Consider the following 26,257-nt stretch of genomic DNA (forward strand, 5'->3'; position numbering starts at 1 on the left):
CCAGGACCCAGGAGCAATATTACTATTTAATAAATTCTCTTTTCTCCCCATAGATTATTTACTATTATGAGGCTTTTCCCTTGCCTAACTCTCCCAGACTGGTCACTTTTCCCAGATCCCTCTCTTACGCATAGTCTGAATATACTTAGGACAGCAGATATGAGCTTTGATTTGTCAAAATTAGCTCTGAGGTGTGTTATAAGAAATTGGCTGTGAAAAGAATTAAAATATCAAAATTGGTGAATGATTTGCACTTTATAAATCAGGGAAGATGTGGTACATTCCTACTACTTGTAGCTGAACACTTTCTCGAGCAGGAGGGGAAAGAAGTATCATGCATCTGGGAAAAACCAGTGGAAAGCTGGCATTTGACTTATTGAGAGGTGTCAGAGAGAAAATTTGAAGACTGCTAGCATAGAACATGCTACCTTAAACATTTGCCTAAGCAGAATATAATGAAGAAAGCATGCAGGCTGATGATCAAAAATAGGAACTACGTATGTGCATTCTTGAAAAAAAATATAATATAAGCCCTTTATAGTGCTTGTTTTTGAGGTCAAAACTTAAATCCAGCTTCTGTGGGCAGGAAAAACACCAACATTTACTGAACACAAACCCTGGTCAGCCACCATGCTTGGTGTTTTCAGACACATAATCAATTCTCACACATCAGGCTTAGTTAGCTTCATTTTTCCAGTGAGAAAATTCAGAGTTTAGAAATCTAGGTAAAATCTGCCTATGACCTAAACTAGTAAATGACACAGATTTTGAACCATTGTGCACCAAAAGCCATGTTTGTTCCACAACATACCTATGCTCTCTTAGACTTCTTATCCAATATACTTAAAATGTTGGAGGTCAGAAGCCTTGATGGAGAGAGTTAGGTCTATTCCCACCAATATGTAGGGTCTTGGAGCTCCGCCCCCCCGGAAGGTGCCCAATTGGGATGCACTATAGGCAAATTGGCAGGGTTCCATCAAGAGTCCCCAAGTAAGGATTAGAGATACCAAATGTAGTTATATTTCAGAACACATGATTGGGCCCATTCTGCCCTTCTAAGTCCAGGTGCTCTTCTTAATAATTATTTTGTTTCATCTATTATTTTGGGTCATAAGTGAATTTAATTGAAAGTTAAATAACTTTTTTTCACTAATATGCTTATATTTGGCAAAGACTCAATTTATAGTTTATTATTATATTCTTTTTTAACCCTGTACATAAATCTAGATGTTTAGTTTTACATTTTGAACAAAGCGCAAACATTGACAAAGTACTATTTACCATGTAAATTTCCAACTTTGGTATAGTTTCTGTTAGAGAACATAAATCCTGTTTTAGAACATGAGCTCATCCTTTTAGTGAGAATGGCTCCTTAGAAAAAATATCCAAAGGAAACCAAAGGGAAAAATGAAACCAAACATTTCTTTCACCCCAAAAGGCCACAGACTCGAAGTTGATAACAGGAAGCACTTTTTATAATGTGAGTGTATCTAGCGGTTTCCATTTCAGAGGGTTTATGTGAGTTTCCAATTCCATTAAAATGAGAAACAGAATTGCTTAGAGGGAGAAAGAACCAGAAGCTATTGCCACTCTCTTGAAAAAAAAAAGAGAGAGAATGACACCCATAAACTGATTAATTCTTTGATTCATAGGAAATTTAACATAACCTGCTTAAATATGGGCCTCATCAAGTCTTCATTAAAATTTATCTAAGGTAAGCAAATTTGAATTTGTTTAAAATTCTCTCAGTATGAACAATTTTTTCACCCATGTGATATTTCATTTTAAAAATCTAACACAGCTCTGATCAACTATCTCAAAGAAATCCACAGGCATTAAATGCTCATCAGGCAGCCCAACCGATTCTATGAAAGTCACATACCTGTTAGTATGCTGACATCATCTCCTGAGAGCCTCCTGTGCATAGTCCCCTGTATTTAGAGTCCCATCAGCATACTTTTAAAATATTTACCTCCAAATATGGTTAAAATATAAAAACACATAAAAGGAAAAGCTCAATTTTTAGTAGAATTAACCTGTTAAAAAATGGGAATTGCTTCATAGGAAGAGAGGTTAGATGATGGTGACCAAGAAGCCAAGAGAGATGGGAAGTAATTAGAAAGCCACATTGGTTGGGAAAGGATCTTCTCCTTCTCCTCCCCTTCCTCCTCTTTCTTCCTTTTTTTTTTTTTAAAGATTTTATTTTATTTATTTGAGAGAGAGAGAGAGAGAGCATGCACATGAGCAGAGTGAGAGGGACAAGCTGACTCCACACTGAGCCCAGAGCCCAACATGGGGCACGATCCCATGATCCTGAGATCATGACCTGAGCTGAAATCAAGAGTTGGCCACTTACCCAGGCACCCCCTCCTTCTTCTTTTTTAAATATGGTAGATACTTGAGATCTCTTATAGGATAAAGATCCCAATGAGACAAAAAAGCTGAAGAGAACAGGAGAAATGGATGATAATTGAAGCAGATTCAATGTAGCAAAATGGCAGACAATTAACATTAGCCACAAGTATGAGAAGAGATGGTATAGGAAAGGGTTCAAGGGATACTGATACAAGATAAAGATGGGGTGGAAGATCAGAGAGCTCAACAAAAATAAAAAAGAGAAGGAAGGAAGACTTCCTCTCATTTTTTCATCTCTGCTTTAAAGTAGGCTTTCTCTGATCCCCAGAGTCATGATTCATTCATTCATTTATTCATTGACTAGGTATTTATTCAGGGCTCACTACGTGTCAGAGACTGTTTTGGCATTGGAGCCAGAAGCAGTAAACAAGTTAAATCAAATACTTGCTCTTAAGGAGCTTATATTGTATGTAGGGAGAAAAACAATAAACAAACAAACAAACAAACAAAATATATATATATTTGTGCAGAGTCCAAAATCTTAACCTCTTTCCTCTACTCCCCATCCAGTTCATCTCTCCACATCCTCAACTACAGCATATCGTTAACCCCAGCATCTTAAACTTAAAAAATAAATAAAAATTTAAAAAGATTCAGCCCAAACCTTGCCTACAGATAAGCAGGCCTGACTCTGACTGACATAACAGCTTCCCCAAGTTTTGTCTTGATTCTAAAGGCTCATTTTAGTAAAAAGACAACAGTGGAGACACAGGAGGAAAGGGAGAGAAACTCAACAAGAATTTCCACTCAGATGCTCCTTACCCAGGTACTCATGTTCACTGAAGCAATTATTTATTGCTCGCCTACTTTGTGAAGGCCAAATGTTAGGGTTTGTAGGGACTACGAGGATGAGTAAATCCTCAAGGAAATTATATAATAGTTAATATTTATTGAGCACTTTCTATGTGTCAGCCACTTTAAGTGCTTCACAAGATTTATCTCATTTAAGGCTCATGTTAGCCTTGTAAGGTAGGTGATAATATATCCATCTTGAGGTGAGAAAATGAAATCCTGAAGAGATCAAGAAATGTGCCCAAGGTAGCAAGGTAACAAGTGCTATTAATTTGACTCCAGAGCTCATGTGCTGAACTACTCTGCCTCCCCAATTTTATTAGTTTCCTTGGGCTGCCATAACAAAGTACCACAAAAGAGTGGCTTAAAATAACAGAAATGTATTGTCTCACAATTCTGGAGGGTAGATACCTGAACACAAGGTGCCAGCAGTGCGGGGCTCCCTCTTAAAATGGTAGGGGATGTCTTCCTTGCCTCTTTCTAGCTTCTGGTGGTTTGTCAGCAATCTTTGGGGTTCCTTGACTTGCAGCTACATACTCCAATCTCTTTCTTCATGTGCTTCCCATGTGTCTCTATCTTCGTTTGACTGTCTTCTTACAATACCAATCATATTGGATTAGGGGCCCATGATACTCCAGTGTGACCTCATACTGACTAATTATATCTACGACAACCATATTTCTGAAGAAGGTCACATTCTGAGGTTCTGGAGTTAGGATTTCAACATATCTTTTTTGAGGGGAACATAATTCAACCCATAATGCCAATGAATGGAGAGAGTATATGGAAATAGAATGGATAGTATATGAAAATAGAATGGACATAGTATACAGAAATAGAATGGATATAGTAAATGGAAATAGAATGGACATAGTAAATGGAAATAGAATGGAGATATTATACAGAAATAGAATGGAGAGTATATGGAAATAGAATGGAGATAGTATACATAAATAGAATGGAGAGTATATGGAAATAGAATGGAGATATATACAGAAATAGAATGGAGATATTATATAGAAATAGAATGGAGGGTATTTGGAAATAGAATGGAATATACGGAAATAGAATGGAGATAGTATGGGAAATAGAATGGAGACAGCTAGAAAACCACAGGACTTAGTCTAATCTTATCATCATTATCAACTCCATTTGTTACTCTGAGAGGCACTTCCTTTCCGTGAGCTTCATTTTTCTCACTTACAAAATAAAGATCTTGAACCTAATCATCTCCAACTTGTTTCCAGTTCTACATTCTCATGTTTCTTCATTTCTAAATAATTATAATGAAAAATAGGTTTTATTAGGGATGCTCAAGCACACATCAAGTCATGGAGATAAGGTCTGCCACCAAGAGGAGGTGAAATTCCAGTTTCCAGAATGCTTTAAGAATGTTTGTGAAGATTTCTAGAGGTATTGATTAGCACACACTTGCTGGAGGTGCCTCCAGGCAAAGGCAGAGATGGTGACATTTGGGAACAACAGTATGGCTTGCTTATGGATTACAAACAAATGCAGAGTGGGACATAAGACCAGAAGAGTATGTTGGAACATACTAGGCATGAGAAGGATGGATTCTACTCAATTTAGCAGGTTTAGTATGACAACTACTTAAGGCTATTTAGGAGAGATGCTATAGGAGTTATACATAGATGGCTTTGAATGTGCAGTAGATTGAAGGGGAACTAGTCAGGCTACTGAAAATAGTCTAGGTAAGTGGCAATGAGGACACAGCTTTAAGATTGTGAAGATAAACTCTAAATATTTGGAATATTAATTAGTTAATATCTGGGTTCATTTGGGGGACTTGGGAAAAACCCACTTTATACCAGTCACACAGGCTTGTTCTAAGGTGATACTAACTAAAATTACTTAGTATAATAAAGGGCCAAATGTGCATCGTGGTCTCAGAGAGAAATCAGAAGGCAGAGCTAGAAAAGGAGCATGTCTAAAGGCACTATATAAACCACAAAGAGGACATCTAGGAATAGGCCAGAAGCCAGGGAAATGGAGAACACACTGGGAAGCAATATACAAGTTGAGTTGGGTTGAAACAAATGGTTCTGAATAAGGGTTGTGAACAAGGCAAGAATGTTGTGGCCTTTACACAACATTATAAACATAAATATAGTTAGTACTGCTGAATTGTACACGTAAAAATGATGAAGAGGGTGAATTTTATATTTTGTGTTTGTTACCACAATTAAAATTTTTTAAAAAGGTAACAATCAAAAAGAGAAAAAGAGAAACCTGAAAAAGGTTTGGCCTTTCTAATTTAGAGCTGGCCATATGGATCAGTGACAGGCCTACAGATTTAGTAAGGAGCCAGGCCAGGTGGATTAGGTGGGGGCAAGGTGGAGAGAAAGAGCAAGTAGTATCAAATATAATTCTAGGTTTAAAGGTTTAAAACCTATTCATTCAGGAGAATGGGGGATGGGGGAGTCCTATTCATGGAAACATAGAGGTCAAGAGGAGCCATTAATTTGGGCATGAAAATTTTGAAAGAAAAACATTTGAGTTTTCATAGTTCTTATCACTCCTCTATAAAAGATAGCAAGAAATTGGAGATGCACATCGGGGTTTCAAGAGTGAGATCCAAGCTAGAAATATACCTGATAGGTTATCTGTACAGGCTGAAAATTAACAGTGTACAAAGTCAATACAATCACCAAGGGAAAGTATAAAACAAGACAACTGAAGGCCCAATACACTAAATTTGGCAATGTCTAATTTTAGCATCAGAGGAAATGCACCCTGAAAGGAGACCACCAGTTATCCATAGAGATCAGAAAATAATCCCATTGTGTCACGGAATTCAAAGTTTCAAGAAAGAGTTGTTGTCTAATAGTGTAAGATGCTTCAGAGAAGAGGGATGTGGATTGAAAATAAATCATTCCATCTGATAGCCAAGGGGTCACTGAAGACAAGTTTTGGTAGAAAAGCCCAAATGAAAAGGAGAAGGGATGGGTAGGGGTGGCCAGGAAGTGAATCCAAAGAGAACCAGCCACAGCTTCTCTGAGGGAAACAAGAGAGGGGAACACACTGGGTTAAGTGGATTGCCAGGTACAAAGAAAACTTATTGTTATCAGTTATGAGTATGTTTACTGGCAGAAGGTATGGTCCAAAGGAAAGGTCTGAAATAGCAATATTGTAACGAAGAGAGAATAACTCTGGAACCAGTTCTAGAAAATGTGGAAAGGTGTTCAAGAACACAAGAGGAAAGTAAGATTTGGCAAAGAAGAAGCATTGGGAAACAGCCTTGCAACTGGATGCCCTACCTTCAATTCTATTCCCTCCAGTCCATTCTGCAATGTGTTCTGGAATGTTCTCTACAACATAAATCTATTTATGCCACTTTTTGCTTACCACTCTTCAGGCGTTCCCTGTTGCCTACAGGATAGAATCCAGACTCTCTATCATGCCCACATTTCCACATCTAGACCCTGCTGAATTTTCTACCTGATTTCCTTGCCTTCCTGCCCTGCTCCCCCCAACACATCACACACACACACACACACACACACACACACACACACACACACACAGAATACCCTGCATCCTCCAAATCTATCATTTAATTTCTTCTTTGTATATGTGGTGTTTTCTGCTTGTAATACATTTCTCTTTCCCCACCCTTTCTAACTCCTGCTCACCTTTCAAAATGCTCTATTAAAGTTATGGATTCCCCAGCACTGATTTAACTCCTGATCTGTCTCACAATGCCTTTTATTTCTGTGCCACCCGTGCCTCGAACAGTGTCTGGCACAAACTGCTCACCAGATAGTCACTGAAGGAATGAAGAAAATGAAAGAATGAACTGAATTAGGAAGACAAAGGGTAAAGATGAAGTGAGAATTGTTTTTTTTAATTTGGAGAACTCTCAGTGAGATAATTACAAACATTTCACTTAAAGAGAGTGATGCCATTTCCCAAGAGTAAGAGCACATTTTGACATATTCTGTGGCTTTTAGAAAGCAACATTAGCATAACTACTGTATCACATACCCCTCCGGTGGACATTACTTGCGGCATGGTTGTGGTAAGCCATGGACACCATTTTTACCACCATGGCCACCACAGAACTGGGAGTTCCTATGCGCCATACTGATTGAGAAGAGGAACCACCTTTGCCCTGACAGGACTGCACCCACTGAGGCCCTGGCTTGCCCAGTGGCCACCCTGAGAGTCCAGGTAACACTACATGGAAGTAGCACGGGACAACTCTAACCAATGGAAGACAGAAGAAAGGAAAAGCCAAGAGATAAATCACTTGTCCCTCCTGCCCCTTCCCCACCATGCTTGTTCTGAGATGTAGAATGTAATACAGCCTCTCTGGTTATGTCTCTCATAAATGCACCCATTTGTCTTTGCTGTCCTTGTTCCCTTTCCCCCCTACTCTTGCATCCCTGAGATTGCAGCATCTAATGAAGTTTAGCATGTAAGTGCTTGCCTCAGGTTCTGTCTATAGAAAACCTGGCCTAAACAAGCAATTTTTAGAAATTTTCAAATGTTAAATATATTATGCATTATTGGAGACACAAACTAAGTTAAATAGAGCATATTTGTATGAAAACATTTAATTATTTGCATTGGATTATGGTTGTATACCAGGAAGAGTAGTTGTAGAGAGTAGTCACTTAAGGAGAATGGAGCGTCCAGAAGAAATGGAGAAATGAATAGTCAAGCAACAAAGAACTACGAATTCTCCTTGCGGAGTATCAACAGGAGATAATCAGTAACACATGGCTACAGTGAGTATAAATGTATTCTCCAAATAGTAAAGTTTCCATTAAAGGAACATATACTAAGGATGTATATTAAGCATATTTTCTTCCATTGTGTCTGTTTATCATTTAATGTGCTTCCTATGTTGTGAAATATTAAAGTGTTAGATTCCAGGAAAACAAATAAATCTACTGAGTGATCTACTTCAGTGAAGACAGATGGAATTGTCTTCAGCTTACACATTAAATTGAAATGATTTTAAGACATGGCAGATTAGTAGCCAAAATTTAAACAACTAAAGTTGGGAGAAAACCCAGAAGAAATGACAAAAGTACAGCTGCTTAGCAAGGTCCTTTGGAAAGTTCAAACGGAAAAAAGAATTAAAATTTGGCCAGAAGAGGGAGAGTACTCCCTCACTATGGAAAGTTGGCATATACTAGACCATGATCTCAATCTGTATTGAAAACAGTTTTAGACAGTGAACGAAGTCCCAGCTGTAAAGGTATTAAGGGCATAGTCAGTCACCCACCTTTAAATATCTGCTACTACAGAACCCTCTGTCGCTAGGCTGATGAAGTACAAAAGGTCTTCTCTAGGAAAGAATTGCAACCAAAGAGACTGGGGAATAGTTACTGCTCATTCACGAAAGTATGAAAACTATGATTCGAGAAAGACTCTGTGAGTGTATTTTAGTTTCTGAATGTTTATCCCTACAGCATTCATCGAAATTCTTTTCCAAGTGTCATCACATGGATTCTTTCATTAAGATTTTGTTTTCCTTTTACAGATTTATAAATCCAAGCCCAACTTATACTTCCTGGAGGAGCAATTAAAGTTTAAATGCATTGCTTTTTAATCATTTTGTTTGTTCTTAGTATTTCTTTAGGTCTGAATATCTGCAGGGGATCAGGATTTTTCCCAGACAAATGTGTACACTCATATACACAATATTTTGTGTGAAATGTCTGTGTTTGGTAGTCATCTTATAAGTCCAAATACTTCCTGGAGTCCATGAACCTTAGGTCAAAATCAGTTATTTTAAGTAACTTTAAAAATCACTTTAAAATGGATGGATATCAGTAAGGGAAAGCCCTAGAAAAATGAACATTTTGGTTTGTAAATAAAAGTAATACCAAAACCTAAAATTTCTAGACAGAAACAATGCTTCTTCTATAAAAGCTAATTTTAGGTCTTGAGGAAAATCTACACAAGCATCTCATCAGTGATTTTTTTTTATTATGTTATGTTAATCACCATAGATTACACCATTAGTTTTTGATGTAGTGTTCTATGATTCATTGTTTGCATATAACACCCAGTGCTCCATGCAAACGTGCCCTCTTTAATACCCATCACCAGGCTAACCCATCCCCCCCGACTCCCCTCTAGAACCCTCAGTTTGTTTTTCAGAGTCCATAGTCTCTCATGGTTCGTCTCCAACTCCAATTTCCCCCCTTCATTCTTCCCCTCCTGCTATCTTCTTCATCAGTGATTTTTTTAATGAACTTCATAAGGTAGCTCATTTTGAGAATGATCCATATACACTGATTCCAAAGACATTTGTTTTTTCACTTTAACTATCTTACAGAATATTTAATCCTTAAAACTGGATTATTATTTGATTCTTTTTTCTTGGAACATGTATTACAAGGAGAACTAAGTTATATCTTGTTTTAACTAACTTCCACATGATTCTTTCTAGTTTCATTTCTATCTCTAATAAAAACTGGCTCTAAACCAATGGCTGACACAAATTAGTTAAAAATAGAAATATATGGCAAATGTTTGGAAATTGACTTCTTATATCCATGGGCTTTTGAATTATAATTGTGAATTTAGAATCTTGTTTATGATTAAAATATTAAGATTGTGAATAATTTGGGGGAAAAATCATGTGATTGGCATTTTTTTTTTTTTTGGTGAAGAAAATTCTAGAGTGAATGTTTTACACAAGCAGCCAATAAGTTTCAGATGGTTTATAAGTAGCAGGAGATCCAAAGCTGAAATGGAATTTTCTGTGACAGCCTACAAATAACAGTTAACATATGCCTGTGTTACAGGCAAAAGCAGGAGTCACATAAAGTCAAGCGGGGAGTATGAAGAGCTGTAAGTTAATGAATAAAAAACCTTTTTGTCCAAAATTTTTAGCACCAATTTTTACTCCGTACTTAAAAAGCAAAGCTAGCTCAAAAAAAAAGGAGCAAAACCATCTCAACTACTTTTAAAGAAACTGTATTTATTAATATTGGGAAAAAAAAAACAAGAAGTGACTTTCCAAGTCACAGTTTACACCCATTAGAAATTTGATGTATTGGGTGCCTGGGTGGCTCAGTTGGTTAAGCGACTGCCTTCGGCTCAGGTCATGATCCTGGAGTCCCGCATCGGGCTCCCTGCTCGGCAGGGAGTCTGCTTCTCCCTCTGACCCTCCCCCCTCTCATGTGCTCTCTCTCATTCTCTCTCTCTCAAATAAATAAATAAATAAAAATTTGATGTATTAAAAAATGCAAATAAAAATTAATGCTAGTACAAATGAAAAAACACAGATTCTTCAGTGATGTTAGAACATTTAATCACTGACTCGCACTTGCAGTTGGAGTTTCATCTGGAAGTGTTTCTAGTTATATTATCTGCTATTCTTTGTCATGTGTCTTGACGCTGTTGATAAACTAAGTCACTCACTTACAAGGTTTTAAATTTTTTTTTGTTCTAAACTATTATATTTCTTACAGTTGTGGTTTCACCAATTGTTATCAGAGCCTTGAACTTACTTTGATTTCAGCATCAGTGCTGTGGTAGGAACCAGGTGGGTGTATCAGGTCATCCTGCTAGCCCTGTGGTCTGCCTACACACCTCTGAGCAGCGGCCATCTTACCTGTGCATTGATGGCAAGCATGCCCACCTTACCTATCTCACAGGGTTATGAGTCTAAAGGAAATACATAAAGGAGTTCTTGAAACAAGATGGTAGTCATGCTGGAGGCGTTAGAATTTCAACAGGAAATTCTGCTCCAAACAATAACCACAATCCTAGGATCTACCTAAATTTACTGCATATATAAGATAGTACTTATAGCTTCCTAAATTATCTTGCTATACTTTTTGCTGGAGCACAGAAGTCAGTGGCTTTGCTGCCATGAATTTTTGCATGTGTGTTTTTCTTTTTCCTTTTTCTTTTTCAGGCTGGATTATTTTAAAGGTCATCATCTCATTGATAGGCATGAACAGAGTGGTATATTAAAATAGAAATCCTGTGGAGTTTTTTGTGTGTTTTGTGTTTTTTCCAACACTTCACAAAATTAGTAAAGTTAATTAGAATAGTAATATTAGTAATAGTATAGTAATATTAATAATAGTAAGTATAGAATAATCAATATTTCCCAAATTCTATAAACAATAAAATGCAGGTATCAATTCTTTTGAGGGAACGTATTATACTATTCCTTTAAATGGTTCAGAAATAAATACGTTGCTTTAGAAATATCTTCACCAATGAAAAATCGATTTAATCAATTATAAAATGGCATTCTGGAATATCTTTGAGTCTGGAATGGTCTGGGCACTCATGCTGACTACCTTGTGGAAACACTCAACGTTGATCAAATTTTATGAATCTATGGTTTGTTCCTGAACTGGAAATCTTCAGATCTCTCAGAATCCTAATACTTTAGAAAGAATTCACATCACTCCCACCAACTCCAAATTGTCTATTTCATTCAGCTGAAAAGAAGTGAAACTCTAAGAGAGGAGATAAAGGCCAGGACTTTCTGGAAGTAAATAGAAGAAGCTGAAGCTAACATGTGTCTCACTGTCATAAGGTCACCCTCTGGGCCGTTGTATACTCTGGATCCCTTTCAGACCTCATGGAAGTTAATTTTAGTTTTACAGAAAGGACAGAGAGAGGCAGACTGCTATCTTTACGGAAAATGTCAAGGTTAAGCTCGTGACCATCTTACCTTTCTGATTTCCTGTGCATTACCGGAGGGAAGGAAGCACGGTTTGTCCGGGGAGAATCCCTTCTCGCATCTGCTTGCCTGGGTTTCGGGGGGTGTGTTCGGGGCAGCCCCAGGGACAGCGGCTGTGAGCTTCCTCGACCCTCGGAGTGTCAGGGTCTGGTAGAAGAGACAGATTGCCACCACCAAGCCCACCAGGAAGGGCCGGGGACAAAGTCGCCGACGACAAGGGAACACTGGACGACAGACCATGACCAGTTCAGCTTCACTTGGCCCTTGTCCACGTTGCCGGAAAAGTCATAGCAGCTATTTTTTGTCAGCATGAAAAATACAGATCAGCCTTCTTTATCCACAACTGAAATCAAGATTGCTCCATCCCCGCTGAAGAACTTTCCGAAGGGTTCATGCCAAAGAATCATAGGTCCCAAAGTCTGAGGCGGTTAATAAGATCTCTTCCATGGATGACAGTGAAAAGTGGCTGGCCTGGGTTAAAAAAAAAAAAAAAAAAAGACATCCAAATAATAATAGTTGTAACTAATAACCTGAGCGTACCCCAGGCTGCCAGACTGTTGCCTCCGGTAATGCCTTATTTCCACAACATCCTTAAACTCACAGCAAAGACTTCACAGGAAAAAAAGAAAACAACCCCAAAGTCAATCTGGAGCCTGGAAACAGCACTGAAGAGCGCAATAGGCTAAAACCAAAAGCGCCTGTTGCCCCGCGGGATGCAGGCCAGCTCGCCTCAGCGGTTCCTCATTTCTCCTCCGAGTTTTGAGCAGTCCTGCTTTCAGCCTTTCGTGTTTCTTCGCTGCTTCCCTTCCTCCAGTTTTAAATTGCCGCTGTCCCGTCAGCGTTCACGGCTTTTAGCATAAAAAGGGAATGCCCGGTGTGAATGGACATGGTGACTGTTAGGGTTCTGCTTGTACTGGTTTCATTCCGCGTCAAGTTCAAAGTTCTATGTACTTACTCAGTTTTCATCCTTTTAGCCAGAAAAAAAAAGTTGTCACGATCCCCTAATGGACTGCTGGCCAAAAGCCCTCGGAAGGAAACAGCCAGTCGTGTGACTCCAATTCATCTCCCCCGCGCGGACGCCCGGCCGCAGGCACGCCGCCCCCCGCGCGCCGTGGCTCTCCCGACCGGGAGCTGGGCCCGGGGACTGCGGCCGCACGCGCCGGCGGGGAGGGGCGGGGCTACGGCCGCGCGCGGTCAGCTCCCCCGCAGAGAAATGGTGGGCTTCCCCAGCCTGGGAACCGCGCCTCTCACTGCCCTGGAAATGTGCCTGCCTCCCCGGAGCTGCAGAATTTTAAATACACATTTGATCTTTGGCGCCTGGTGTCATCTCTTTTCCTTAATACTGCATTGGAAAAACAAATAGCCCTTCGTCAGATGATGGCAAAGGTCAAGGATGAGAGGAAAGCAAACTCCGGGCGTGAATTGGAAGGATCTTTACTCGAGGGAATTGTGGTCACCCTTATGGGGGATAAAAGGGTCCCAGGTATTGCCTGGACCGCAGAACTTGAAAGCCTGAGTATGTACCAGGATAACTGAAGTCATCTTTCTGCTTTGGTACCTAACTCCTATCACTTACTGCTCCTTTCCTGGGCTAATGGCTAAGTCTTTCAAAGGCTGGTTGCCTGATACTTTTTGCTCCTATAGTAAGTGGATAGTAGCAGGTAATTTTGCTTTGCGGAAAGGGATAAAAAGATACACAGCAGGCTTTGTCCACAATTCAACTCAACCTAACGCTATACACACCGCCACAAGGACAATTCTGTAGGGCAATTCTGCAAACTCCATCTACTTTTGCTGAGTCAGCGGAGGGACAGCCAAGGAGAAACGCAATCTGTCCAGTGCCTGTTGCTCACCTCTTTCCGCGCTTGCTTTGCCAACTCTGGATACCCAGGACTGGCTTATTATAATCATAGCAGACATTCTTCAAAAGCTCTGAACCTAAGTAGGTTTTCTAACGCAAACTCCTTCTTGTGGGCTGAGGTTCTTCTGTGAGCCCACACCCCTGAAATGATCCCTTCCGTCTGTCATGCTCGGGTCAGTCACTTATATTTTGTGAGACGGAGCGCCCCCTAGGGGTGCCCTGCTATTATAGATCCAGGGAAATGGGCACCTATGGTTCCTTACTTGAAAGAAACTACTTTATAAAACAGATTAATTAAAGCTTTACAGAATAAGTATTCACACTAAAGCTAGATTTACCCCAATTCTTGCATATATCCCCTCTGGTGTGTTTAATATTATTTGACTTATAGATTTAGAGTCCTCAATCCCATGACAAATGAAGAGGTATAAAAAAAAAATGAAGTGGCACTTGACTTTAAGAAGCCAAGAGAGCTTTAAGAGAAATGGCTGAACAATAATGTTGGAAAGTATAGTTTTAGTGGATGCAATGTGATTTGAGAGATACTAGGAATTATGAGATCTTTAAATTGCAAGTGTTCCTGAGTTGATGAGATTGAGTAAGATAAAGTTCTTTACTAGGAGAAAAGGAATGGACATGCATTTCTATTAAGGCAAAAAGTGTGAAAAACAGAGTTTGAGGAATCTGGAGGGTCATTTTTATATATCATTAAATTGTTGACATAGTGTCTTTGGGCTGGGAAACATGAAAGACAACAGCATAGATAATTTTATAGCTAGACTTTAAGTAACAGGAATCAGAAAGAAAGTGGAAAATTAATGTTCTAGAAATGACACCGGTGGCTTGAAAAACCCAATTCCCTGTTCCAACCACTGAGTCTGAGCGTGTGGGAGAGGATGGCAATAGATAAATAAATAAATATTAGAGTTAACCCAGTCTGGGTAGTAGCATGATGCTGCGTCTTAACTGTCTTTTAAACAAGTGATCTGTGAAATGAGGATACTTATGCCTTCTTTGAAGTGTTGTTGGCATGCCAGATAATATAATGTATGGAAAACACCTAAGCATTCTGTGTACACGTGTTGGAAGAATGCATGCTGAATGCATGTCTGTTATGTTTTGGATGCTGAGGCCAAGCTCAGGCTGGAGTGGTGTCAGACACACAAACAGATAACTATCAAATAATGGACCTCTTGGAACCCAGAAGCCCCCAAAGCAAACATGAGCACTTAGTATGTTCTCTTTCCTCTACTCTGTGAGATGGAGGTTGGCGGCAGATGCTGGTTTGGGAGAATGAGAGCAAGAGTGGGATGAGCGTGAGCAGTAGGTGGAGACAACAAGTAGTGGGTATTCATGGCCCAGTTGTGATGGAAGGCTAAGTAGGAGCATGTGTTAGAGTCCGAAGGCGTCAGAACAGGGAACAATGAGACAGAGTAAGCTGCTTCAGCGAGGGGAGTGGGAGGGTGACATGCTGTAAGACTACGCATCTATGGGTTCTGGCAGTGTTTCAGACTGTTTCTGTGCATGTAATTTCATAAAGTACCCCTTCTACTCGATCATTTCAGTATTCAAGCGTCTGTATTTAAGCAGCATCAACCTGGGACAATAGAGTGACAGACCTTTTAGAGTTCTATCATTTCAAGGGTGGACAAAACAGAACAATCTTCCTCCTCAAGCCTCTCCAACACAAAATATACTCTCCCATCACATGTATGTTCCATTTTGGGTTTTTGGTATGGAGTATGGGGTGAAAGGAGAGGGTGAATTTAGTGATTGTTGAAGCAGGTATTTTTAAAATGTATTTTATTTTTCAAACTGGACTCAAGTTTCTAGATAAATCAACAGTCCAGATAGACCAAATCCTGTAAACTAGATGCTTTTCATTTTAAATTGTCCACTAGACCAGCATTTCTGAGCATGCAGATCACCTGGAGATTCCATAGGACACTTGGTGGTGCCTTTTTTAAATGGGACATATGTCTCTAGCTCTCCATAATTCTCAACTGGTTGCTTTACTTATTTTTCACAATTTCCTTTCTGTATAAGCACTTTGAATTTGCTTGCACTAGAACCAAGATGACTTTTATCATATTCTTTACTGTATTCTAGTGACTAGTTTACTTGGGCCTTTTTACAGTATAAACTGCTTTGTAACAAACTATTTTACTCATCACCATATCCTTACAGCATCTAGTAGTGTCTCCTGGCAAGTGATTTAAAAATTCCTATTTGTGGAGGTTTATACATAATAGATTTAAATATTTTCCATACTATTTCCATTTTTCCCACGGGAAATATTTCACATCTTGGTAACATGAAACACAGCAGGGGCAATTTTGTCCCCCAGGAGACATGTGGCAAAGTCTAAAGACATTTTTATTTTATTTTATTTTTTTTAAAGATTTTATTTATTTATTTGAGACAGAGACAATGAGAGAGACAGAGAGCACATGAGAGGGGGAAGGGTCAGAGGGAGAAGCAGGCTCCCTGCCGAGCAGGGAGCCCGATGCGGGACTCGATCCCAGGACTCCAGGATCATGACCTGAGCCGAAGGCAGTCGCTTAACCAACTGAGCCACCCAGGCGCCCTAAAGACATTTTTAGTTGTCACAACTTGCAGGCCCAGGGGGATGCTCCTGATATCTCGTATGTAGATGCCAGTGATGCTGCTAAACATCCCTCGAGGCACAGGGCAGCCCTCCACAACCAAGCATCATCCGGTAGGAAATGTCAAAGCACTGAGGTTGGAAAACTGAAATTTAATCAAAGAATAGTTACTGCATAATTTTTGTATGTGGCTGCCTGATTGTCTGTTACTTAAGTTAGAATAGTGTGTACCTGTGCAGCTTGTGGTAATGACATTGGGATTTTAACCACTTCCTGAATGTGTAATTATACCACTCCTTCAAATAAATGCAACTTTACCCATATAATTCCCTTTGAGCCTCCCAGATTTGCTTTAAGATTTGCACCCTCTAAAATATATATGGAGATATATGTATACACACACACACACACACATATATATATCCATATTAATGTGCACATTCTAAAGGAAGGAAGGGAGGAAGGGAGGGAGGAAGGAAGGGAGGAAAGGAGGGGGAGGGAGGGAAGGAAAGGGAGAAAGAGAGAAAGAAAGAAAAAGAAAGAAAAAAAGAAAGAAGGAGGGAGAGTGGGGGAGGGAGGGAGGAAGGGAAAGAAAAGAAAGAAAGAAAGAAAGAAAGAAAGAAAGAAAGAAAGAAAGAAAGAAAGAAAGAAAGAAAGAAAGAAAGAAAGAAAGAAAAAGAAAGAAAGAAAGAAAGAAAGAAAAAGAAAGAAAGAAAGAAAGAAAAAGAAAGAAAGAAAAGAATCACTTCAATCAGTGAGCACAAGGTGGCTGGCAAACATTTAATACAATGAATTACACTATTTGTTTTACTTTTTTTAGGGCACAAATTTATACCTTGGCATGGAGCCAGAATTCCTGTTTTTATCTATCATTCTATAAAACATGAACAAATTTAGCTTTCATTTGTTATAACATAGTCTCAAATTATGTTCTTTAAATTAGAAATCTCATATCTTCTCTGTAAACCTGCAATATAATATTCCATGGAAACCATAATACATTCAAAAAATTGTTGCAAGATAGTCACATAATTTGGTTTCTTTTTTTAAATGTAATTACAATTCAATCATCCATTCTTATTTTCAGAAAGTGAAAGGTATTTTGAAATTTTTACAGCATCAAATTTACTACCTAAAAGACTGATGTTGTTTAATGGGGGATGGAAGGGAGGTAGGTTTTATCTTATCACTCCAAGGAAGGCTGGTAATCATTGAGCTAATCTGGGTAAAGACACATTCATTGATACAGTATGGCTCTTTGGTCACATATATACCACTTAAATTCAAAAGATTACTCCTGTATCTAAACCATATGATCTCTAATATATAAGCTTATTTTTGTTTGTTTTCAACAGGTAACTGGACTCTTCTTCAAATATTTATAAACGATAAGACTGGTAAAGTAAAAACATCTTTTGGCACATTTGCAAAACCCATTCAAGAAAACAGTCATTTGTCATAGTAAAGATAAATATGTAAGTGCTTCAAGGATATGAACATAAATTTTTAAAAGTTCTAATGAGGAATAGTGGGGAGAGGTCATACCAAAACTTTCTGCTAGCTAGATATTATGATATTAGCAAAATTAGTAAAATATTAGCAAAATTCTAAACAACTAACTCATATTTATATTCAGTGTTATTCATAAATATTTCTGGCTGGCCTCCTGTATTACATTTAACCTAGGCAGCTTTTTAAAGTAACTTAGTACCTATTACAATTGTTCTTATTTTAATGTATTGGCATAGAGGGTCCCTCTACTGGATTAGATTCTACAAGGCAAAAAAAATTCAAATATGACCACCGTTTTTTTCCTTACCACTGATGTTAAACTTGTGAATGTTTTAAACTAGCTCACCATTAAAGACTAGCAGTTATACGCTTTTCTAAGAAAAACTACTCTTATTCATTAACATAGGTAAGCGGGAATAGGGGATGGGAATAAGCAACACATACAGAAGCCTATACATTCCCTACCCTCATTTCCCACATTGGCTTCTGAGTTTTTAATAATTAGCAGGGGAGAAATGAATGATTGTAATATTCTTTTATGGTCTCTTCTGCCAGGAGCAAAGAAAGTAAAAGGTGGCTCTGGGTTAACCAAAAACTGGATTATATGGTCCTGAAGAATTTATTAAGAAATTGTTAAATTTTTTTCAAATAAACATTTTAATAATGCCTAATAATTTATTAGTTAAATACTGACTTACAAAGTATATATACTTACTACTTTAAAATGGAAATGGCCAGAAAGGAGTATACCTCTTCTTTATGTCAAATTTCAATCAAAAAACAAAACAATTCTGAAGTCAGTTCATGTTTATATCACTTTAAACTTTATTTTTCTGTAGCAGAATCAAATCATGAATATTAAGACCCTGGGTTAGAAATTACAGTCTGGGTAATGTAGATTTTATCATCTAAATAAGGAAAACAAAAATCTTCACTAGCAATTCTAATTTGTAGTTTCGAAAACTAGAAGATTCACCTTAAATTTAGAACTTTTTTTTTAGCAATTTCCAAGTTATAGACTAGTTTTGTCATCCCTACATTAAAATAATAAAAGTGCTATAGTTTCATTAAACTGTAAAAATAATCAGAATGTATTTAGCCAACAATATGTTAAATGCCACCACCACTCTCCTTAACAAGTAATTCTATGACACAGTGTAAATTGCTCGTGTTTAGACTCTTGCTCAGTTTTCTGGCTTTATTCTCTGAACTTCCGTCTCCCTACTGGACGTCCACTCATGCCAGAGTACTTAAGTTACCAGAGTGTACGTGGCCCTTGCACAGTCTCTTGCCTTGAAAAACCTTCCCTACTTCGTGTGTCTTTAAGGAATCAGTTCAAAGGAAACCTCCTCTGTGAAGTCTCCCGGTGTCCTCACAGTGCTTTGTGCATCTGCCTATCACAGCACCCTTCCAACTGCCGCAATTACTTAACACGCTTGTCCTTCCCACACCCACACCCAAATACCTTCCTCTGCAGGTTCAACAGCTAGGTGCTCAATGTTTGTAAAATTATAAAAATAAATGCTTCTGACGGTATTCGTTTTCTCTTAAAACCCATTCATTAAAGATTTCTTTTAAAAATATGAGTTGAAGGAAAACACTGCAATGTCTACACAGATATTTCACCTCTCACAACCCAAGTGTATCAGACTTTTGTTTTTTCCAAGATTAATATAATTAATTAGATCAACAAGCCCATTTCTGAGATCGAAGGACAAAGGGCACTAAGACTGCACAAACCAAATACGGTTAAAAATCTGAAGTATGTGGAATCCGCTTTAAAGGAGAAAAGAGCAAAAAAATGAACTGCCCTTAAAAAGAATGACTGTATGTTTATCAAACACTCAGCTTCATTTAGGCATTTAATTAAGCCATTTATTGCTTCAAATGTGTCACCATGAACATTTTAATGTACACTCCACAGCAGTAAGGCCTCAATTTTCACCACCTATAAATTGTGAACCCACATTTGGACTTTTTTTGTGTCACCAATTGTTACATGAGTTTTACAGAACAAAGATTTATTGGTATTTTGTAATAGCAAAAAATGCTTATCCCACCCCTTGGTGTAAATGTCTCAAAGAATATTAATAGTTGGCCACATTTTTTTTTTTTTTTTTGAGGAGGTAGTTCCATGTTTGGCCCATTTATATATATATATATATATATATCTATATATATATATCTCAGATACTAACAAGTTCTACCAATTACTAAATAAGTGAACAAAATTTTGGTTTGCTTCTTTACAGAGGCTTCATAAAATAGTCAATGTTTGAGGTTAAATTTGGTCAAATGTTTCCTAAGTGATTTGGTAAGCAGTGGAATTCACACGGGAAGGGGCTGTAGCAGCTGGAAATAGGGATGTTCCTGACTCAGACAAGGAACTTTCTCTTAAAATAAGGCTGTACATAAGGCTTTTTCCTTTGACCAATTCCTAGAAAATGAGTGAATTTGGAAAAGTCATTATATATAATTAGAAGACTAAACAATACCACAGAGCATCTCCAGGCAACGTGCATTAAAGCTAAGTGAATGCTACGTTATATATTATTTCTTAAAGGTTTAAAAAATCTCCATGAAAATACTGAGTGTTACGGAATCATGATACTCATGATACTGTGAAAGCGTGAATACCCACAAACAAACCAACTTTGTTTTATGGGCTGTCCAGCTATAAAATCAGTCTGCAACAGCTCAGAATTGAGGATTCGTGAAGCTAAAAGAAATCCCCTATCTAATCCATACCCTTTGGGTAGCATTGCATAGATTTTATAGTCTTCTGAATAAGTTCTAAGAGGCTCATAAGTGGTTTTGATTAAAGCAGAAATCTAATGGACCCAGTAAGTTTCAACATAAAAGAAATGATGTAGTAAGTATTTCTTAAGTTTCAAGGATTTTTCTACCAACCTGACTTGATAGTATACCTGAAATAAAACCTCCACTATGCAAAATTTATAATTTAAATAGCACCTATAGAACAAAACCTTAAGAGTGCTTACAGACATCCTGCAGCCAACATCACCCTGGTTTAATAAGGCCCAGAGTGATTCAAAAGTTGAATTAACTATCACACCAGTATGTGGTAGTATCCAAAATAGAACTGAATTTTAAGCTCCAATCCAGGAGGTCTCTTTACTTAAATTGGCCACACTGCCTCAAGTCAAAACATCTATTACCATTATTTTCATTTTATCTACCGTAATTAGACTTCTTTCATGTCTCTTAGACTGAAGGAAAAGCCAGAGAGATGTTCTAGAAAAATACATTTGCATTTCAAATTTACATTAAAAATGTCTTTCCCTTATTTTCACGTCACAAATGCCAAGCACTGTTAAAAGAAATCACAGATTACACAGCATTCTGTGTCCTGGGACTCTGTCCTTTTTAGATTATGAAAACTGGAAGTTAATTGGAATTAAGAAATTTTCCTTATTAAGTGTGTAAAGTATAAATACAAGTAATTTTTTAAAAACTTTATTTTAACACCTAATACAATTCCAATTTTAAGGATTACTTGCACAAAAAAATAAACACATTTGGTATAAAAATGTATCACTTTAACACCCTTTCCCCTTCAGCCCCTCCCATGTCCCCCCCTCCCCGCCATGAACTGCACTCTATCTGGATGCAGAAACATATAAAGACTAATGGCACAGATTCATTTTTACCTACAGGAGTTTCTGTTTATGTACCCAGGTACTCTAGAGGACACCAGCCCACTTTATCACATGAACCATTTCCTTCAGCCTGCTGAATTTAGTTTCACAAAGAAACAAAGCTTATTATAAAGGCATTTGAAAAACCATTATCTTAAATTCTTTTTAGAAGCACTGACTTTTTTTTTGTTTTGCAACCATTTATATACAGTGTTACATAACAGCTCTGGAGTACAGTACATGCAGCAGAACATACCTGTTGAATATAAAATACTTTTCTTAAAATCTTCATCGTTGGAATTCTCTGAAGTCTAAATTATAGAATGCCCATTACTTTGAGAAAATGGTTGAGGAGTACAAATGTCTGCATATGTTGGCCACTGAAATAATCCAAGGCTAACTGGAATAATATTCATAGCACACCAGGAGTGCATAAATAATTTACTTACATTATTAAAATACAACCCATAAAATTCAAGTTCAAGATCTTACAGGATTGTCTATGTAAATCCTTGAAGTGGTTGCCTGGAAATGCATTGTGTCTTCTTTCTCTTTTCTTCTTTCTTCAAGTCCTATATAAAATGTTTAGTTGAAGTTTTTTCTTCCTCAAACGAAACGACCACCTTTATTTGTGCCGACTGCCTCTTCTCTTCATTGCAGCAGTGCACTGTGGACAGTACCATTTTCCTTTTGGTGCTTCTGTCAACCCAACACATCCATAATGGAACCATTCGATTGGGCACTGGAAAGCAAAATGGCAGAGAAATAGTTTTTAATACCTCCAAAGACTACAGAGTATAATATGCCCACTAGACTGAATATTAGTAATATGATTCATGGAAACAGAACTTTTAGATCTAGGAGCTGATTTACAGATCACTGAATCCAGCTGATAGGTTTCAAAGATAAGGAAATGGAAGCACAGAAAAAGTATGCATCTCTGTTAACTCAGAGGTTCATGTCATCTATTTCCATGATCCCAAACAATGAACAAAAGGTCACTTATTCTCGTTAAGCCAGAGTAAGCTGATACCAACTTTCAAGGACAAGAAATGAGATGGGTCTCTCACAAAGAAGGTAAATACATTTTACAGATTTTATTTAATATTCAGTCTTATTCACTTCCTCATAAAGTAGAATAACCTGGCTGCAATGAAAAACAAAGGGATGCCCTGGATTTCCTCTCTGGGTAGATCTATTCCGAGATATGCAGAGATAAGGGATTCTACTCTGTAACATATTAAGCAGTTCTACACTTCCACGGAAAATCTTAGCACTCCAAAGAGCGTAAATGGGAATGAGAGGGATCAGAGAGTATGATGGGGTATTCACAGAAATGCATCATTTTCACTAACTGCCCGGGAGGTTACAGTAGTGGTCTTGGAATGATTGGGCAATACTGTTATACAATAATCAGCCCACAAGTGATTCTAAGGGGGAAGTGGAAGGACAGTCTTTCTCTATCTACATGAACACATTGTCGGGACCCTGTCAGGTCAGGAGAGCACAAACTTTAATGTACCAAGCCAACCCTGCTCAATCTTCAGATTGGTTTAAAAAATTTTAAACTGCTATTTTAACCTTAGGATTCTGACATTATGGATTCTTCTTTAGAATTCCTCTGCAGGAAAAGATGAACAAAGGGGGCTGGAAGTTTGTGAAGGTGAGGAGGAAGTGAAATTACTAGAAAAAAGATTCTCAGCATCCAATAAAAATATATCTCTAACCAAAATTAAGCTTCCTAAAAAAAAAAAAAAAGTAGGAGTTCTTTTCTTTCAAGCCTCCTTTACTTTTTATATCAGAAGGGGCTCTTATCAGCTGATAGCTGCAGAGTACAATAGAAGACACTACACTGATAGGAGGAAAATAACCTCATATTATACCCCTCCCCACGCCCGCTAGCGGCAGGCTTCCTGACAGAATGTACTGTCTTAAAATGCCGGTTTTTCAGGGCACCTGGGTGGCTCAGTCATTAAGCCTCTGCCTTCGGCTCAGGTCATGGTCCCAGGGTCCTGGGATCGAGCCCCAAGTCAGGCTCCCTGCTCCGCGGGAAGCCTGCTTCTCCCTCTCCTGCTCCCCCTGCTTGTGTTCCCTCTCTCACTGTGTCTCTCTCTGTCAAATAAATAAATAAAATCTTTAAAAAAAAAAAAAAATGCTGGTTTTTCACCGTGACAAGTGAACTGGATTCTAGTAAACACAGTATTATTTAGCAAAGAAGGTGGAGGATGTTTCTAATTTTCATACAACATAACACCTTTTGAGATTTATAATGTGCACATGAAACCATAAAACTAGCTTTAAGAGAGTTAAACTGGGAACACATGAAGTGACACTACCCTGTTTTGGAGAGAAATATTCTAGCATTAATATAATATAGTTAATGTAACTGCAGACCTATTTTCTTAGACTGAGAGACACCATAAATAAGAAAAATGTTCAAGTAATAATAATCTGTGATTTTTTTCATTCCTAAATAGAAAAATTTAATACTTACATCTTGGTTATCACAGCCCACCATCTCGCCATAGGATACCTAGTTAAAATAAAAGTAAATATTTTTTATTATGACTATACGATAAGCACCTAAATCCAAATTGTTGATGATACTGTTAGAAAACAGAGGTGAATATACAATTGCATTAAGAAATAAGGTACATAGTTTTTTAATAAAGAGTTTATAAAGATTTATAGCTTTTTACTAAAAGATATTTTTGGGCAGGGGCACCGAGGCAAATACACAGAAATTATGTGCCCTTTGAAAATCTGAAAGAACCTTGACAAATTACCTTTGTGGGTGGTTTCTTTTGTAAAGACTTTAAGTTTCTTTTTTGGTTACTTAAGGTTTTTACTTTTTCTTTTACTTTGCTTTACAAGCAAAGTATTTATAATGTACATGACATTTCTTGGGTCATGTTGGGTCATTTATATTTTTGCAGTCAACAGTTGAAACTTCTAAACTTATAATCAATTTACTATCTGCCCTTTCTCATTTTTCTTTTTGCTGTTCATCACCAGCACTTTATAATACAACTTTGTAATCCCTGAATTAATTTAAGTTCTCAATGGACTGAGAAATGTTTCAGTCAGAATTATAACTAGATAGTATACTACCTGATTCTCTGCATGAGTGAGCATATCTGTATATGGTTCTATACACACGAACAACTTCTCTGATTAAAAATTGGGGGGGCGGGGCACTCAGATTTTTCCCTCAAAGCTCTACAGATGTATTTCATCAACTAGTTTTTGGTGTTATAGATGGGAAATCTAGGGTGAATCTGATTTTGTTCTTTTGTAGGTAATCTACTTTTACTGCCAGAATCTTTATAGAACTTTCTTAATAACTAATATTAAAAAATGTTTGTCAGGGGCGCCTGGGTGGCTCAGTCATTAAGTGTCTGCCTTCAGCTCAGGTCATGATCCCAGGGTCCTGGGATCGAGCCCCGCGTCCAGCTCTCTGCTCAGCAGGAAGCCTGCCTCTCCCTCTCCCACTCCCCCTGCTTGTGTTCCCTCACTCTGTGTCTCTCTGTCAAATGGATGAATAAAATCTTTAAAAAAAAAAATGTTTGTCAGGTGACAGGAGAAAACCTAACAAACTTTTAAATGGCAAATTCTTAGCAGCAATGTCCACAATCGCCAAACTGTAGAAAGAGCCAAGATGCCCTTCAACAGATGAATGGCTAAAGATGTGGTCCATATATACAATGGAATATTACTCAGCCATCACAAAGGATGAATATCCAACTTTTACAGCAACAAGGATGGGCCTGGAGGAGATTATGCTAAGTGAAATAAGTCAAGCAGAGAAAGTCAATTATCATATGGTTTCACTTATTTGTGGAACATAAGGAATAGCATGGAGGACATTAGGAGAAGGAAGGGAAAAATGAAGCGGGGGAAATCGGAGGGAGAGATGAACCATGAGAGACTGTGGACCCTGAGAAACAAACAGGGTTTTAGAAGGGAGCGGGGTGGGGGGATGGGTTAGCCTGGTGATGGTTATTAAGGAGGGCAGGTACTGCATGGAGCACTGGGTGTTACACGAAAACAATGAATCGTGGATCACCACATCAAAAACTAATAAAGTATTGTACGGTGATTAACATAACGTAATAAAATAAAATTAAAAAAAATAAATGGCAAATTCTCAAAAATTCCATTGCCAACTTACACCATTAAACACAATAAACTGCAGATGGATTAAGTTTTGTTTTTTTTTTTGCAGATGGATTAAAGATTTAAACGTGAAGAAACTGAAGTATATCAAGAGCTAGACAAAGCCATTTGCAAATGGGAAAAAAATGCAAGATGCATTTATATGGGGAAAAGGCAAGGAGGTAAGCATATACCCCACAGCTGACTTCATAAAGAAAAAGACTGACAGTCATTACTCCATAAAACTGGAATTTCAGAATTAAAAACAAAACAAAAAAACCTAAACCAAGCGAAGTATTTATAATGTACATGACAAAAATGATTGAAAAATTGGCCAACACCAATGAGTTAATTCATAAAAGAAAAAATAAAAGGGCGCCTGGGTGGCTCAGTTGGTTAAGCGACTGCCTTCGGCTCAGGTCATGATCCTGGAGTCCCGGGATCGAGTCCCGCATCAGGCTCCCTGCTCGGCGGGGAGTCTGCTTCTCCCTCTGACCCTCCTCCCTCTCATGCTCTCTGTCTCTCATTCTCTCTCTCTCAAATAAATAAATAAAATCTTTAAAAAAAAAAA

General features: G+C 38.0%; 2 protein-coding genes and 1 long non-coding RNA gene across 8 annotated transcripts in view; 1 reads left to right on the plus strand and 2 right to left on the minus strand.

Moving 5' to 3' along the window:
- Window positions 1-13,039, minus strand: part of CPED1 (cadherin like and PC-esterase domain containing 1) — a 254,947-nt gene extending 241,908 nt beyond the window's left edge. For 4 of the 6 annotated variants that reach the window (XR_014139160.1, XM_081800192.1, XM_081800193.1 and 1 more), the window contains exon 1: window positions 11,885-13,039. Coding sequence is in view for 4 of the 6 variants with exons in the window: in XM_081800192.1 (XP_081656318.1) it covers window positions 11,885-12,133 (249 nt within the window). In the remaining 2 variants the exon portion in view is untranslated. The remainder of the gene's footprint in view (window positions 1-11,884) is intronic. The other 2 variants (XM_081800191.1, XM_081800194.1) reach the window with 2 other exon arrangements.
- Window positions 13,040-13,081: 42 nt separating this feature from the next.
- Window positions 13,082-26,257, plus strand: part of LOC145716492 (uncharacterized) — a 14,271-nt gene continuing 1,095 nt past the window's right edge. Inside the window, exons 1-2 of the long non-coding RNA XR_014139161.1 lie at window positions 13,082-13,409; window positions 17,716-17,835. This is a non-coding gene — a long non-coding RNA (uncharacterized LOC145716492). The remainder of the gene's footprint in view (window positions 13,410-17,715; window positions 17,836-26,257) is intronic.
- ING3 (inhibitor of growth family member 3) overlaps window positions 19,726-26,257 on the minus strand; it is a 28,826-nt gene continuing 22,294 nt past the window's right edge. Inside the window, exons 11-12 of the mRNA XM_006727821.3 lie at window positions 24,026-24,064; window positions 19,726-22,273 (exon numbers count right to left, since the gene is read on the minus strand). Of these exons, the coding sequence (XP_006727884.1) occupies window positions 22,157-22,273; window positions 24,026-24,064 (156 nt within the window). The 3' untranslated portion in view covers window positions 19,726-22,156. The remainder of the gene's footprint in view (window positions 22,274-24,025; window positions 24,065-26,257) is intronic.

The sequence above is a fragment of the Leptonychotes weddellii genome, chromosome 12 (genome assembly GCF_054177405.1).
Source record: "Leptonychotes weddellii isolate Sample4059 chromosome 12, ASM5417740v2, whole genome shotgun sequence".
NCBI lineage: Eukaryota > Metazoa > Chordata > Mammalia > Carnivora > Phocidae > Leptonychotes > Leptonychotes weddellii.